The following is a 13,512-nucleotide window of genomic DNA, read 5'->3' as shown; positions in this document are numbered from 1 at the left end:
GAAGTTTCACTAGGCAAAGAACCTAATGATTCTTTGTGTCTTTGAGGTATTTAACTTTAAAAAGAAGCTCTAGGTTGAGAAAGATACAATGGAGATTTATAGAATCCTGCAGAATTATGCTTGGTCTATTGATTTAACCTCCCATTTTAATGCTGAATATTTTGCTACTGCGTTGTTGTTTTTTGCACTTTTATACCTTTTCCTCACTGTTTTATTATTATTATTAGTTTCTGGTAAGCTAATCAGTGTCTTTCTGGTGGGGATAAAATATTTAAAATACAAAAACGTTGCATGGGAAAGTGAGAGCAACTATATAATAAAACATGTACAGAGGAGGCCTGCACAATTTGGCACCTACCAAGCAAAACAAAAGGCAAGAACAGATATTTTCATTGATCCCTGGTGCGTTTTCAGTGATGGTAAGGAGGGCTTCATTCTGCTTGCTGGACCACACATTTTCCAGGTGTGATATGGAGCAGGGGTGAGGAACTCCAGATGTTGCAGGACTCCAACTCCCGTCTCTCTGAGCATTGACCATCCTGCTTGGAGCCAATGGGATTTAGCGTACAGCAACATCTGGAGGGCCACAGGTTAGCCACGCCTGATATAGGCAGTTGCTAGAGGAAAGGCTACGAGAAAGTCCTCTCAATCTTGTTCTCATTTTGTTCCTTTAGGGCCACTCATGGTGATTGTTGAGTACTGCAAGTTTGGAAATCTGTCGGTGTACTTGAGAAGCAAGCGGAGTGATTTTGTTCCATACAAGGTGAGGCCTGCATAAAATGTAGGGGGAAGGATGCTCTGCTTTTCAGTTTTAAGATCCTTTTGACTTCTCTACTGTGAGATCTTTTGGATGTGAATAGGAGTGAAAATAACTGGATAAATGCAATGATATTTGGAATGCAGTTATGAAAAGGCAATTATAAAAATTATAATGTCCCATTAGTAATTTTTCATTAGTTGGAAAAGCTATTACTTATATACCTATATTTTGTATTGTGTCACAATTTCAAGTATTCTTTTCGTTTGGTTTTGGGTTTTTGCTTTCATTTTTGTCTGTTGCTTTATTTTCTCATTGATAATTTTCAGTGAAATATAAATATTTAAAAAATAGGAGTTAAAATAACGATTTAACATTTCTAAGTGAAACCTACACTTCTGTAGGCTGTATCATGGCCAACATGGGTTTATACCTTCCTTAACACTTTACGTTTGCAATTACTGTGTGGACATTTCCATTCTTCTCATGGTAGATTACTAAATTATACTCTGTTATCTCATTAGGAAACCCTGATGTATACTGTGTTCTAGGAGGCTTAGTTTGGTCAGAATCGAGTATACCATTCCAGAGTTAACACTCAATACATTACTTCTGGTAAATGAGCTGCCATAGCTGCTAGAGGGCCTTGGAAATTTGTGCTTTGGGTTTTTAAGACTCGTCTACCTGTGTACTATCTGAAACCAAAGGGCCGCGTTGGTTGCCAGATGTGAAATATATTGGCATTATTTTCAGCTCTCCTACATCACTGCTCATCCATAAAAGATAAAGGGACCCCTGACCATTAGGTCCAGTTGTGGCCGACTCTGGGGTTGCGGCGCTCATCTCGCTTTATTGGCCGAGGGAGCTGGCGTACAGCTTCCGGGTCATGTGGCCAGCATGACTAAGTCGCTTCTGGCAAACCAGAGCAGCGCACGGAAACACAGTTTACCTTTCTGCCGGAGTGGTTCCTATTTATCTACTTGCACTTTGACGTGCTTTCGAACTGCTAGGTTGGCAGGAGCTGGGACCGAGCAACGGGAGCTCACTCCGTTGTGGCGATTCGAACCGCCGACCTTCTGATCGGCAAGTCCTAGGCTCTGTGGTTTAACCCACAGCGCCACCCACGTCCCTTCTGCTCATCCATATTCCCTTTCTAATAAGGTGTGAGTTTTCACCCCTTTATTTTCTGTCATGATAGAATAACGCAAGTTCTGTTATCTTTCTCCTTTCTTCTTTCTTTCTTTCTTTCTTTCTTTCTTTCTTTCTTTCTTTCTTTCTTTAAACTTTGTAGGCCAATCATGCTCGGTACAGGCAGGGAAATGGTGAAGTCTCTGCAGACCCAAAGAAACGTCTGGACAGCATTGCAAGCAGCCAGAGCTCAGCCAGTTCCGGCTTTGGAGAGGAGCGATCTCTCTGCGATTTAGAAGAGGGGGATGGTGGGTTTTCGTCTTACGTCATTATCCATGGCTTTAGAATATTGAGATCAAAGTGTGTTTCCTTGGCTTCCCCATTCTTATAGGATTAGGTGTTCCTGTACCATTCGCTGATAATTTGCTGACAATTTATGAATGTATTTTAAAATAAAATATGTATTTTGTATCTAAAATACACATGTTATATCCTTCATTGTGCAGCTGTTGGTGCAGTATGGAAGTTTCCTTTAACAATATGACATTCTAACTTGCTTTTCCATGCTGAATCACTGAGGGTAACTCCCACTGCACAGCTCCAAGCATCCCTATACCTGGAAGCCAGAAATGAAGGAAGGATGGGGTTTCTGTATACTAAGTTTTACCTAGTGCTAATCAGGATGTGCAGCGTATGATGCATTTATATACATTGACCTTTCTCTTTGCAGCAACATCTGAAGATCCTTGCAAGAACCCACTAAGCCTGGAGGACCTCATCTGCTATAGCTTCCAGGTGGCCCGGGGGATGGAATTCCTGGCCTCGCGGAAAGTAAGGCATTCCTCTTGGGGGGAAATGACATTTGTCGGATGACTGCATGGCACTGGAAACGATTGTGATAAGGATAGTGCCAGAGTTCACTCAACGTTGCTATACACTCTGATTTAAAGCAGTTGATATTGTAAAGTTCTTTGCTAAAGATGTCAGCACTTGTAAATTCACCTGTCACCAGGCATACACTGGCCTTTAATTCAGAGTTTTTTAAGTGCCTTACAACAGGGGTTTCCAAACCGTTGTCTGAGGACGTGGTCCATGAGCTTCATCCATCAGCTCTGCAGCATGTCTGTGGATTTATGGTTAAAGATGGGGAGATGGCAAATCTCCCGCTTCAAATACTCATATTGATTTTTGTTGTTGCTGCTGCTTTTATTTCTTTATGTTTTATTGTATTGTGATTTGAATCCTATGGAATTCAAATTGTAATACAATAAAATACAGTATATAAGAAATAAAAGAAGCTATAAAATTCAGTTTTTAAAAAATCGTACAGCATCTAATGCAGAACATTACAATTGCTAAAACAGTCAGAAAAATCAGTAAGTTGGACCACCAAGACTCTCAACAATTTTCAAGTGGTCAGTGGGGTGGGGTGATGTAAGCCATGGTTCTCAAATACACATCATCTGTAAAATACAGTGGCACCTTGGTTTAAGAACGGCTTAGTTTATGAACAACTTGGATGAAGAATGCTGCAAACCCGGAAGTAGGTGTTTTGGTTTGTGAACTTTGCCTTGGAAGCAGAACATGTTCTGCTTCCTGTTGAGTGTAAACTGAGTTCCCTCTACTATGGGAAAGCACGCCTTGGTTTAAGAACGCTTTGGTTTAAGAACGGACTTCCAGAATGGATTAAGTTCGCAAATCAAGGTACCACTGTATACTGGATTCACCAAGAAACACACCTTCAAAACAAAACAATTGGCCCCACTGCAGCGAGAGCCAGCATCTAATGTTCTACTCCACAGAGCAGTTGTTGGTAGATGTCTCTGTATGTGTGAAGAAGGGAGAGTCCAGGTGGAGCAGGCTCTGAAGTCTTCTTGGTCTGTCTCTCTTGCCATGCCTAACCCATAATTTCGACCTGTTTGTGTTGCATGTACTATACCTCCACAGTTGGTACTGCTTGTTTGAAAGCGTTCTCATGTCAAGTCTTCCCACACATGGAAGGTCTATGGATGTGTTTTCAAATATTTATCTTCTCTCATTTATCTTCTAAGGCAGTGCAAAAGACTGTGTCTCAGCATGAACTCTGAGTTTCATTTAAGCCTTATTGGGACATTCATTTTAATAACCCACAAAGTGCTGAGCCTTGCAAGGAAGATACCAATTAAGACAAGGTTAACAAAGCTCTTTGGAACAACCCAAATAACAGGCCCATTGTTCCTCTCCTTGCAGTGTATCCACAGAGATCTGGCAGCTCGCAATATCCTCTTATCGGAGAACAACGTGGTCAAAATTTGTGATTTTGGATTGGCCCGAGATATCTACAAAGATCCAGATTATGTCAGGAAGGGAGATGTAAGTTTCCGAAGTCTCCGAAATAGTGGGACGTTTACTTGGAAAAGATATTAACAATGACATTGTGGCATATATTTAATGCTTCCTTTTGTCTATTGCTTTGCTAATAAACATTTAGGCTAGACTACCCCTAAAGTGGATGGCACCGGAAACCATTTTTGACAGAGTATACACCATTCAAAGTGATGTTTGGTCCTTTGGTGTACTGCTGTGGGAGATATTTTCCTTAGGTAAGTCACATTACTTTGGGTACCCAGGGTGAAATCCCGTGGGCCCTTGGAGGGCATCTCATGGGCCATAGGATGTCCCCAACATCAGAGGCAGAACCCTGATTTCTGAGAGGGAGATCCTGCAAACCAAGTGTCAGAACTCCAGTGTCGGAAGTGCCAAAAAATGTTTGTTGAGGTGGTTCAGGGTCATTCGAAGGAGAGCACATGAAAATGCTTGGATTCAGAGCCATTTCAGTTCCCCAACAGGCCAGGGAGACATTTAAACCAGTTTAGCAGCTAAGTCTTTTCTGGTAATTTTTCTACCATTGTTTCCAGTGGGAGAGAAACTGCTCAAAGAAAAAGCAAAAACAGAGCAACGTTGGCAAGGCTTTAGATGGCTGGTTAAACTACCTTTGCATCACTTCCCTCCTTTCCCATAGGATTTCATGGTATACTTCTCACATTTTGATAACAGAGTTAATGAATGCAATCTCCTTTAGATGCCTATCCATGTCTCCATAACTTGCAGGCAAACTAGTTCATGTTTCTACAGAATAGAAAATGTATTTGTAGTCTGCACTCTGTTAGTCCTCAGTGAGAAAGCAAATGGGGATATAGAGTGGGCTTTAAATGAGCTTTACCAATATTCCATATTCTTTTTAATCAAGATAAATAATTGCTTATAATCTTGCTCTAATAAAACATAAATATATTCTCTATGGATAAGCAATTGTATAATTTTCTTGATGTGCCCAATCTATCTCAAGGAAACTTTGCCACTGCAGTTCTTAACAGGTCTCACTTCTGGCAATAAGCATCCTTTTCCTGGTTGGAAATTGGATAGTTTTCATTGATGGTGATTTACTGTTGTTATTAGTAATATGATGAGGATGATGATTGGTTGAATTTATATACAACTCTATATCCGGAGGTCTCAGGACGGTTCTCTGTTTGATGATGGTGGTGACACTCCTCAAATTTTACTTAATCTCACCCCCTTCTTTTCCTTGCAAATTAAAATTTACAAATTAATAATAATAATAATGAAAAATGAGAGCTTGGCAATATAAAACTCAGATCAAATATCTGCACATCTCAGGAACATTCTATGACTGTTGTTCATGCAAAAAGTAATTTTATTTCCCTGTCCAATGTAAGTGAGTCTCTCTAGATCCAGTCTAATTGAGCTTCTATCATTTTAGTTAGCTCTTATTTCAGTGAATTGACATATATTCCGCTGAAAATCAACAGCAGCATCTTAAGCACCTTACTAAAAGGAAATCTGTCATTTCAGGAGCCTCGCCATACCCTGGTGTCAAGATTGATGAGGAGTTCTGCAGAAGACTGAAAGAGGGAACGAGGATGAGGGCGCCAGACTATACAACACCTGAAATGTAAGAATTTTTACTAGTGCAAACATGCCTTGTCTCAGAAATGGAAAATTTACTTAGGAGTGGGTCAGAAAAAGAATCTCACTCTAATTCAGCCACTGGTGGCCAGTGGACTCTTTTGCTAATGGCAGGAAGAGCAAGAAGTCAACTATTTGGTCGCAGTCAGCTCATACATTTAAAGAACATTCAGGGCATATTTATAGCACATGTCTTTGCCCAAAGCATCCTGGCAACTGCAGTTTACTCCTCACAGACCTACAATTCCTAGCACCCTCAACAAACTACAGTTCCCAGGATTCTTTGCGGGAGGTCATGTCCTTTAAATGTGCTTTAATGGTGTAAATGTAACTTTTCTCTTGTTCTGGCAGTACAGTATAGACCAGCTTGTTGCTCTTAGCTATTACCTATCACCAAGAAGCAGAATATGATCTTGTCCTGGGGCATATTTTGCTTTGTAACACTGCTACCATTCTCTTATATCTCTCAGGTATCAGACAATGTTGGACTGCTGGCATGGGGAACCCAAACAAAGGCCCACCTTTTCAGATTTGGTGGAACATTTGGGAAACGTATTGCAAGCAAATGTCCGCCAGGTAAAGTCATGCTCCAAAAACTACTGTAAACTCCCGGCGGGGGGGAAGTGCCTCCAGCCACAAATCATATATATATATATATATATATATATATATATATATATATATATAAACCCTATTTTTGTCTGTCTTTCTACATCAGGATGGTAAGGACTATATTGTCCTCCCACAAACTCCACTGCTGAACATAGAAGAGGATTCTGGGTTGTCCCTGCCAACCTCACCTGTTTCCTGCAGGGAAGAAGAGGAAGTGTGCGATTCTCAATTCCATTATGACAGCACGTTAGAACTGAGGTTTGTAGCCTAATGAGAATCCCATAGGGACTGCTAGGCATTTCCCTCTCTGCTAGATTTTTCTTTGAAAGTGGGGATCGTGGTGAGAAAGAGGAAGGAGTTCGTGCTGCTGTGTCTTTATATTTAGCCATGTTCACTAGGCTGCAATATTTGTGGAGCAATTCCATACTCTGATTTCGCTGGGACCAGAGGGGTGTGTGGCCACTACGCCAACGCGGGATGGTTACTTCATCCGGCTCAGGAGGTGAGGAAGGAAGCACCCAAATTGAAAATGTAAAAATGACAGGCATCCACAGAAATGCTGCCCACGGCTCACCAATGATCCCAGGCAGAGGTTCAGATCCCTTAATGCCTCTCACAAGGAAAGCTTTTGGAGCAAAACTCAGAAGGAAGTAGGGACACAACAAGGCAGCCATATAGCTCCCTGAGTCTTGCAGCCTCCACAGGCAGTCATCATGCTCAGCGCGGTAGGTGGCTGGAAGAGTATATGTTCTACAAAATGGACGCCCCTGGCTCAAACCCCATACTAGAAAAAAGGGGAAGTTCTGCACCTGTGTACCATGCACAGCCTGAGCTAATCAGGATGAGTGCTGCATGGACCTGGTGCTTGTACTGAGCAATCAGATCTTTGGGTCCATCTTCTTGCCCTCATGTGGGATCTAGGGTGGGCCAGCCCCCTGATGATGATGATGATGATGATTAACAATTATGCAAAAATAGCATCAATATTTATTATTACGGCTAAACAACCAGCATACAAAAACCAGAATTTCAGCGTAATTTTCACATAAACATTAAAACGGCCAATATGGAATTTAACAATCAACATACTAATTCAATAGACTTAAAATATGTATCCAAGGAAATGTAAACTCCATTAAAAGTTTTCAGAAATGAAATAATTTGACCCTGCTGCATAAGATCCTAGCAAGCCAAAATAGTCCCCTTAAACAAACAAACAAACAAACAAATAAGGAACTTCAGGATGCTTTTTTATTCATGTGAGAGAAATAATCAGTAAGCATTTGCAAGACTTACTATTCATCTGTAAAGCACCAAAAATTGGCCACACGCTGGACCAACTATTGCCTTAAGTGATGTCCGGTAGAGTATATGAACCATCCTTACTTTTGAAGGCATTTATTCCCCCCACCCTGCCATCAAGGCCCCAAAATAATATTTTAGCAATGTAAATATGCCATTTGTTCAAATGTTCATGCCTCCTAGAAAGAGCTTTTCCGGTTTATCTGTCAGAGGTGCCATTCTCAGATCACCACCACATGTGCCGTGGGCAACTTCCATTTTCGGCTACCTTTCAGCATTCAATTTCAGTGCCTCACTTTGGCGATGGAGGTAGCTGTTGGGGCCCTCTGCAAGGAGAATATGGAGCGCTGATTGTCAGAGCATTGGGAATGCTTCCAGCTCAGATGGTTTTCTTTGGCGAAGGGGAGTTGTGGAATGTTCGGTGCCAACTTCAACAATTCGCTTGGAGGGCGGATGGTGTGTGCATGAGTTTGCTGAGTCAGCTGCTGCTGCCGTCTCCAGCAGAGTCAGTCCAAATGAAAAGAATTATGAGCGTGACCCAGACTTTTTTGTTAGTTTGCATCTTAAAAGAGAGAAAAGATGCTGAAAAACAGTAAGACACTGAAGTTTATTTATTTATTTTTAGATAAGATTGTCTCTTGGGTTTTCTTCAGAAGAACTGCTTTCAGAATCAGAAGTAAAAAAAAGAGGCTGTCCTGTCCACTTTGTCTTGTAATCAGCCATGGTTTCCATGCTTGTGGCAGATGGATCAGCTGAAATTATTACAGTGGTACCTCTGGTTATGAACGCTTCTGGTTACGAACTCTGCTAACCCAGAATTAGCTGCTCCTGGCTGCGAACTTTGCTCCAGGATGCAAATGGAAATTGTGCGCCAGAGGCTCGTGCGCAGTGGGAGGCCCCATTAGCGAAAGCGTGCCTCAGGATAAGAACGGTTTCAGTTTAAGAACGGACCTCCAGAATGAATTAAGTTCGTAACCAGTGGTACCACTGTATGATTATGATGAAGTGTCTGCCATAAACACAAGCCAGAAGCCTGCCAGCCTCTGCTCAAACCTTACTTACAGACTTGAAGTGGGATGAAAAAAGTTCGCTACAAATGACTCCAGATCAGTTCAGGTTACCAAAAGCATGTTCAAAGCCATGGGTTGCAGAGAAATACCTCATCAGAACCAAATGCATAGTGCTTTCCCTGAACTCATGGATACAGTATTTGGGAGTTCAGGACAACGGCCATTTGTGATCCACCAAAGCAAACTGGGACACAAATTGTTGCTTCACTACTCTCTATCTTTGCATCCTGGGCAGGTAGGCAGGTAGCTGCTGGTGAGCTGCATTTGGCTTAGTGGGTCACAGGTTGTGCTGCCCTGATCTTGGATTATGATACTGAAAAGCTTGAGCAGAGCACTCTTATCAGCTATATCAAGGGTCACCACCATGGTGCCCACAGGCACCAGTGTACCCCACCAATACCTTCTATGGTGCCTGTTATGTATTCAGTTTTTTGTGTTGGCCTGAGCTTGAGTCTGGACTAAGGATTCTGAGCCCCTGTGTTCTGATTCGATACATGATATCCAATTACAGAACATTTCAGAATTTGGGCCTCTGCCATTGGCCCTTAAACACTGAGTCATGATTCGCTGCTTGGAAGTTGAGACAGCCAATAGCGTTGGGAGTGGGAGTGGCCCAGACCTTCAGAAATCTATATAAGCTGTGGCTTTGCCCCTGTTGTCCAGTTCTGTTAGTTCAATAAGGGTTCTTGCTGTTATCACTGTGTCTTGCCTCATGGGAACCCACCTACACTTCAGTGCCTGCAAGGGTCTCAGTAAAGTCTCAGTAAATAACCCCTTAGAATCCACAATGTGTGAGATATTGTTTGCTCTTCCTCCTCAGTTCCTGTTTGCATTGGTTGGGCCTATGCTCCACCGAACACTCCTTCTTAAACATGCCCACATTTCATTAGATTGCAGGAATGGGACCCTCCCTTCTATTTTGAACAGAACAGAGGTGCCAATAGTTGCTTCCTGGGAATGAATGTGATGGTGGCTGATGTCAGTGCCTTTATTGTTGATGGGCAAGTGGGGAGGGATGTCTCCCTCATTTTGTGGTCGATGGAGGTTGGTTGGTCTACTCGGGTGAATGGGGTACTGCCCCACCAATTTCAGTGTGCCCTCAGTTGGCCTCCAACTTACCGCCATCTTCTTTACAGCAACTCAGGGGATGACTGTGCCTATTATTGACTCTGTCTCCACCTGATACTGATCTCCCTGCCTTCCCCTCTACCAGGGCCTTTTGCCACCAGCCAACACTGCTTGTGATACTCTTAGGCATGGCAGCCATTTTGTGTTACTTCATGCCCCATGGCAGCTGTTCCGTTATGCCACTCCACCATGGCAGCCATTTTGTAATATGTTCTCATAATTACAAAAAGTGCCCATTGGCGCCTGCCTAAACATTAGCAACCCCTGAACTTACAGGAACACTGACAAAGGCAATATATTTGTTTTCCAGTCAGCACCGCAAAGGAAGTAAAAGAAAAAGCCGTCCTGTGAGTGTAAAGACCTTTGAAGACGTTCCTGTAGAACCAACAGTAACAACAGTGGTTCATGAAGTAAGTCTTTGATTTTGCTTGTGCTCTTCAGTCCTCATTGCACTTTGCCATCGATTGATCAATTTGACACATGTCTTTCAGGATAACCAGACAGACAGTGGGATGATTCTTGCCTCGGAAGAGCTAAAGGCACTAGAAGATAAATCTAAACAGCTGATGTTGCCCTTTAGGTAAGAAGGGGCAAGTGAGCAATAATGTATGTGTTTCAGAATGGTTTAGAACAGGAGTGGCCACTTGAAAATTTATTTATTTTTTAAGACTGAAGACAGTACCTACCCACAGACTTACAATCCAAAAGACATGGCCCAGAAGGAAAGAGGGATGGGTAGGGAGGAGGTAAACAAGGGAACTCAGGCACCCATACTTAAAAGTTTCATATAGTGACAAACTTCATGTTGGGGAGAAGAGGAACCACCTGGGAACAGGTATCTCAACAGGGTCAATGAAGCCTCCCACCCCTCCCAGTGCCTGATGCAATGGTGGTTGGACGCAGGTGGCACCATGGTCTTAAACCACTGAGCCTCTTGGGCTTGCAGATTAGAAGGTTGGTGGTTTGAATCCCCACAGCAGGGTGAGCTCCTGTTGCTCTGTCCCAGCTCCTGCCAACCTAGCAGTTTGAAAGCACACCAGTGCAAGTAGAGAAATAGGTATCACTGTGGCGGGAAGGTAAACGGTGTTTCCGTGTGCTCTAGCTTCCATCACAGTGTTCCACTGTGCCAGAAGCGGTTTAATCATGCTGGCCACATGACCCAGAAAGCTGTTTGTGGACAAACGCCGGCTACCTTGGCCTGAAAGTGAGATGAGCGCCGCAACCCCATAGTCGCCTTTGTCTGGATTTAACCGTCCAGGGGTCCTTTACCATTACCATTGGTGGTATATGCTTATCTGCAAAACAAAACAAAAATTGAACTGGGGAAAAAAATTGCAGAGTGTGTTGTGCATTTGCTAATTCTGTATTTTTATTTTGCAGTGGCCTGGTTTCTAGTAAAAGTAATGAGTCTGTTATGTCTGAAGCTTCAGATCCAACAAGTGGCTACCAGTCAGGATATCATTCAGACGATACAGACACCACGGCATACTGTGGTGAAGAAACAGAACTTTTAACTCTCAGGAAAGATGCTTCTCAGACTTGCAGTGCACTGGCCTAGGCGCTGGGATGCCTCTTAGCTCACCTCCCGCTTAAGAAACCCTCCAAAAGACGGAATAACTGGAACTTGCACCAAACATGGCCTTTTTCTTGAGCCAGTGGCATGTGACGCCCAAAACATCTACATTCACCGGACTGGAAAGTGTATGTGTTCTTTTACTGCATCTTATTTGATGAGAAGGACCCAAAGTGTCTGTGGAATACTGGATCCAAACTCATTCTTCAAGAAGCCTATCAGTCACCACCAAGCACTGCCAGGGCTATGCCTGTTTTAGAGTGCCTGGTTACAGTGTTGTGAACTGTGAGGTGTACGTGAAGTGGAATATTGATACACTACATTTCTATGCAATGATATGAATGTGGAATAGTGGTTGGCCAGAACCATTTGGATTTTCCATTTCGCCAGTGCCTTTCTTGTCTTTGGGCATCTGTCTTCAGGAAGGTGCTATTGCTACTTTGCTGGGCTCGCTGAACTATTTCCATTTATTTCTCTTCAATTAAAGGGGCCTTCAGTCTAAATCTTCCTGGTGGATACTGGCAAAAAGCAGAGGGACTATCCCTCTTACTGAAAGAGGTCCTGTTTTGCCGTGTGGTCCTTGATCAGCTGAGGTTCTATCAGTGAATGGTTCACACTGAAACAGACAATTCTGTCTTGGCTTGGTCAGTACATATAGACTCAGCTAAGTGACCCTGGAGTTTACCTTATGTTTTTGTGATCCTTGTTTATTTGGTCACTCTTGATTGACAGAACCGTGATTCTTGCTGGGGAGAGGGCAAATCCTGATGTAGTCCCAATGTAGCCCAGCAAATAGCATTATCAGTAAGCTCACATGTATCACAGACATGTTGCATAACTAGCTGCTCAGATTTTTGACTGATGCTTTTCAATCTAGGAGTTGTTAGAAAGTTTTCTGTGTGTTTGTATGCCAGAGTTTTTAACACGTGCTGTAAATTACAATATTCCCTTTTTTTAAAAAAAGACATTGTGAAACTATTTTGACTGCTCTTACCTTTTGTATTTTTTTAAATTCAATACTTGTATAAAATTTCAAAACTTGGGAAGCTATGAGTTATCAGAAGTGGCACATAGAGTATTTATAGCCTGGTTGCGTAGAAAGAAATGTAATATATTGTTGAAATAAATATATGTTATATATAATGAAAAATGTGTGGTTGGGTCCCAACATATTCTGAAAACTTGTTGTGGATATATATGTGTTAGGGCTGATTCCCAGGTTTCTGTTTATCCTGCCTCATGTTCTTGGTAAATGCTGTAAAATTTGAGAAGACCTGAATTAAAATGTGTGAGAGGCTCACTTTTACATCAGAATCATGGCTGCCTGGGGGATAACCATAAAAATATAGATAGCTACCTTATACAGAGTTAGAATATTGGTCCATCTTGCTCTCTACAATGACTGGCATTGGCTGTTCAGGGTTTCAAGATGGAGACATCTACCTGGAGACGCCAGGAAATGAAACAAAGACCTTCTACATGCAAACAAGTGTTCTACCACTGAGTTATAGTCCTTCTGCAAGTTTGGGCGTGTGCCAAGGCCTCCTAGAAAAAGAGAGGGCCCACTGCTGTAATGGTGCTGTCATTCTCATTCTGGGCAGAGTATTCAGTAAGATTAGATAGAGGATTCTCAGTTTGATTGTCCATCTTGAAGGTGCTGTAGCTGAGAACCAGCACTGAAATAACCTAACACCTGGTTTTGAAAGGAAGTTGGTCTTACTTCCGGTCTGACATGTAATCCACTTCAGGAACAAGTCAGAAAATGTGTTGATCTATTTAGCACTCATCTGCAGTTCTTTTCTTAGGCATTTTCATGGAAAGGCACCTGGCCTTTCAATAAAAACATATATATTCTCAATGCAATATTTTTGGCAAAGCATCTGTTGGGTCACATCTGGCTTAGCAGATGTCAGATTATACAATATTTTATTATGAAATGTAAAGCAACTTCAACTCAGTCCAAATAATTTCGA

The 13,512-nt window shown here is 42.3% G+C and overlaps 1 protein-coding gene across 1 annotated transcript in view; it reads left to right on the top strand.

The window, feature by feature from the left end:
- Window positions 1-12,689, top strand: part of KDR (kinase insert domain receptor) — a 46,988-nt gene extending 34,299 nt beyond the window's left edge. Inside the window, exons 20-30 of the mRNA XM_083458007.1 lie at window positions 675-763; window positions 2,049-2,193; window positions 2,616-2,716; window positions 4,115-4,237; window positions 4,356-4,467; window positions 5,741-5,840; window positions 6,325-6,430; window positions 6,573-6,724; window positions 10,277-10,376; window positions 10,458-10,546; window positions 11,347-12,689. Coding sequence (XP_083314133.1) covers window positions 675-763; window positions 2,049-2,193; window positions 2,616-2,716; window positions 4,115-4,237; window positions 4,356-4,467; window positions 5,741-5,840; window positions 6,325-6,430; window positions 6,573-6,724; window positions 10,277-10,376; window positions 10,458-10,546; window positions 11,347-11,524 — 1,295 coding nt within the window. The 3' untranslated portion in view covers window positions 11,525-12,689. The remainder of the gene's footprint in view (window positions 1-674; window positions 764-2,048; window positions 2,194-2,615; window positions 2,717-4,114; window positions 4,238-4,355; window positions 4,468-5,740; window positions 5,841-6,324; window positions 6,431-6,572; window positions 6,725-10,276; window positions 10,377-10,457; window positions 10,547-11,346) is intronic.
- Window positions 12,690-13,512: the final 823 nt, after the last annotated feature.

Source organism: Podarcis tiliguerta, assembly GCF_965153285.1.
Source record: "Podarcis tiliguerta genome assembly, chromosome: 9".
NCBI lineage: Eukaryota > Metazoa > Chordata > Lepidosauria > Squamata > Lacertidae > Podarcis > Podarcis tiliguerta.
This window is presented reverse-complemented; position numbering and strand designations above follow the sequence as displayed.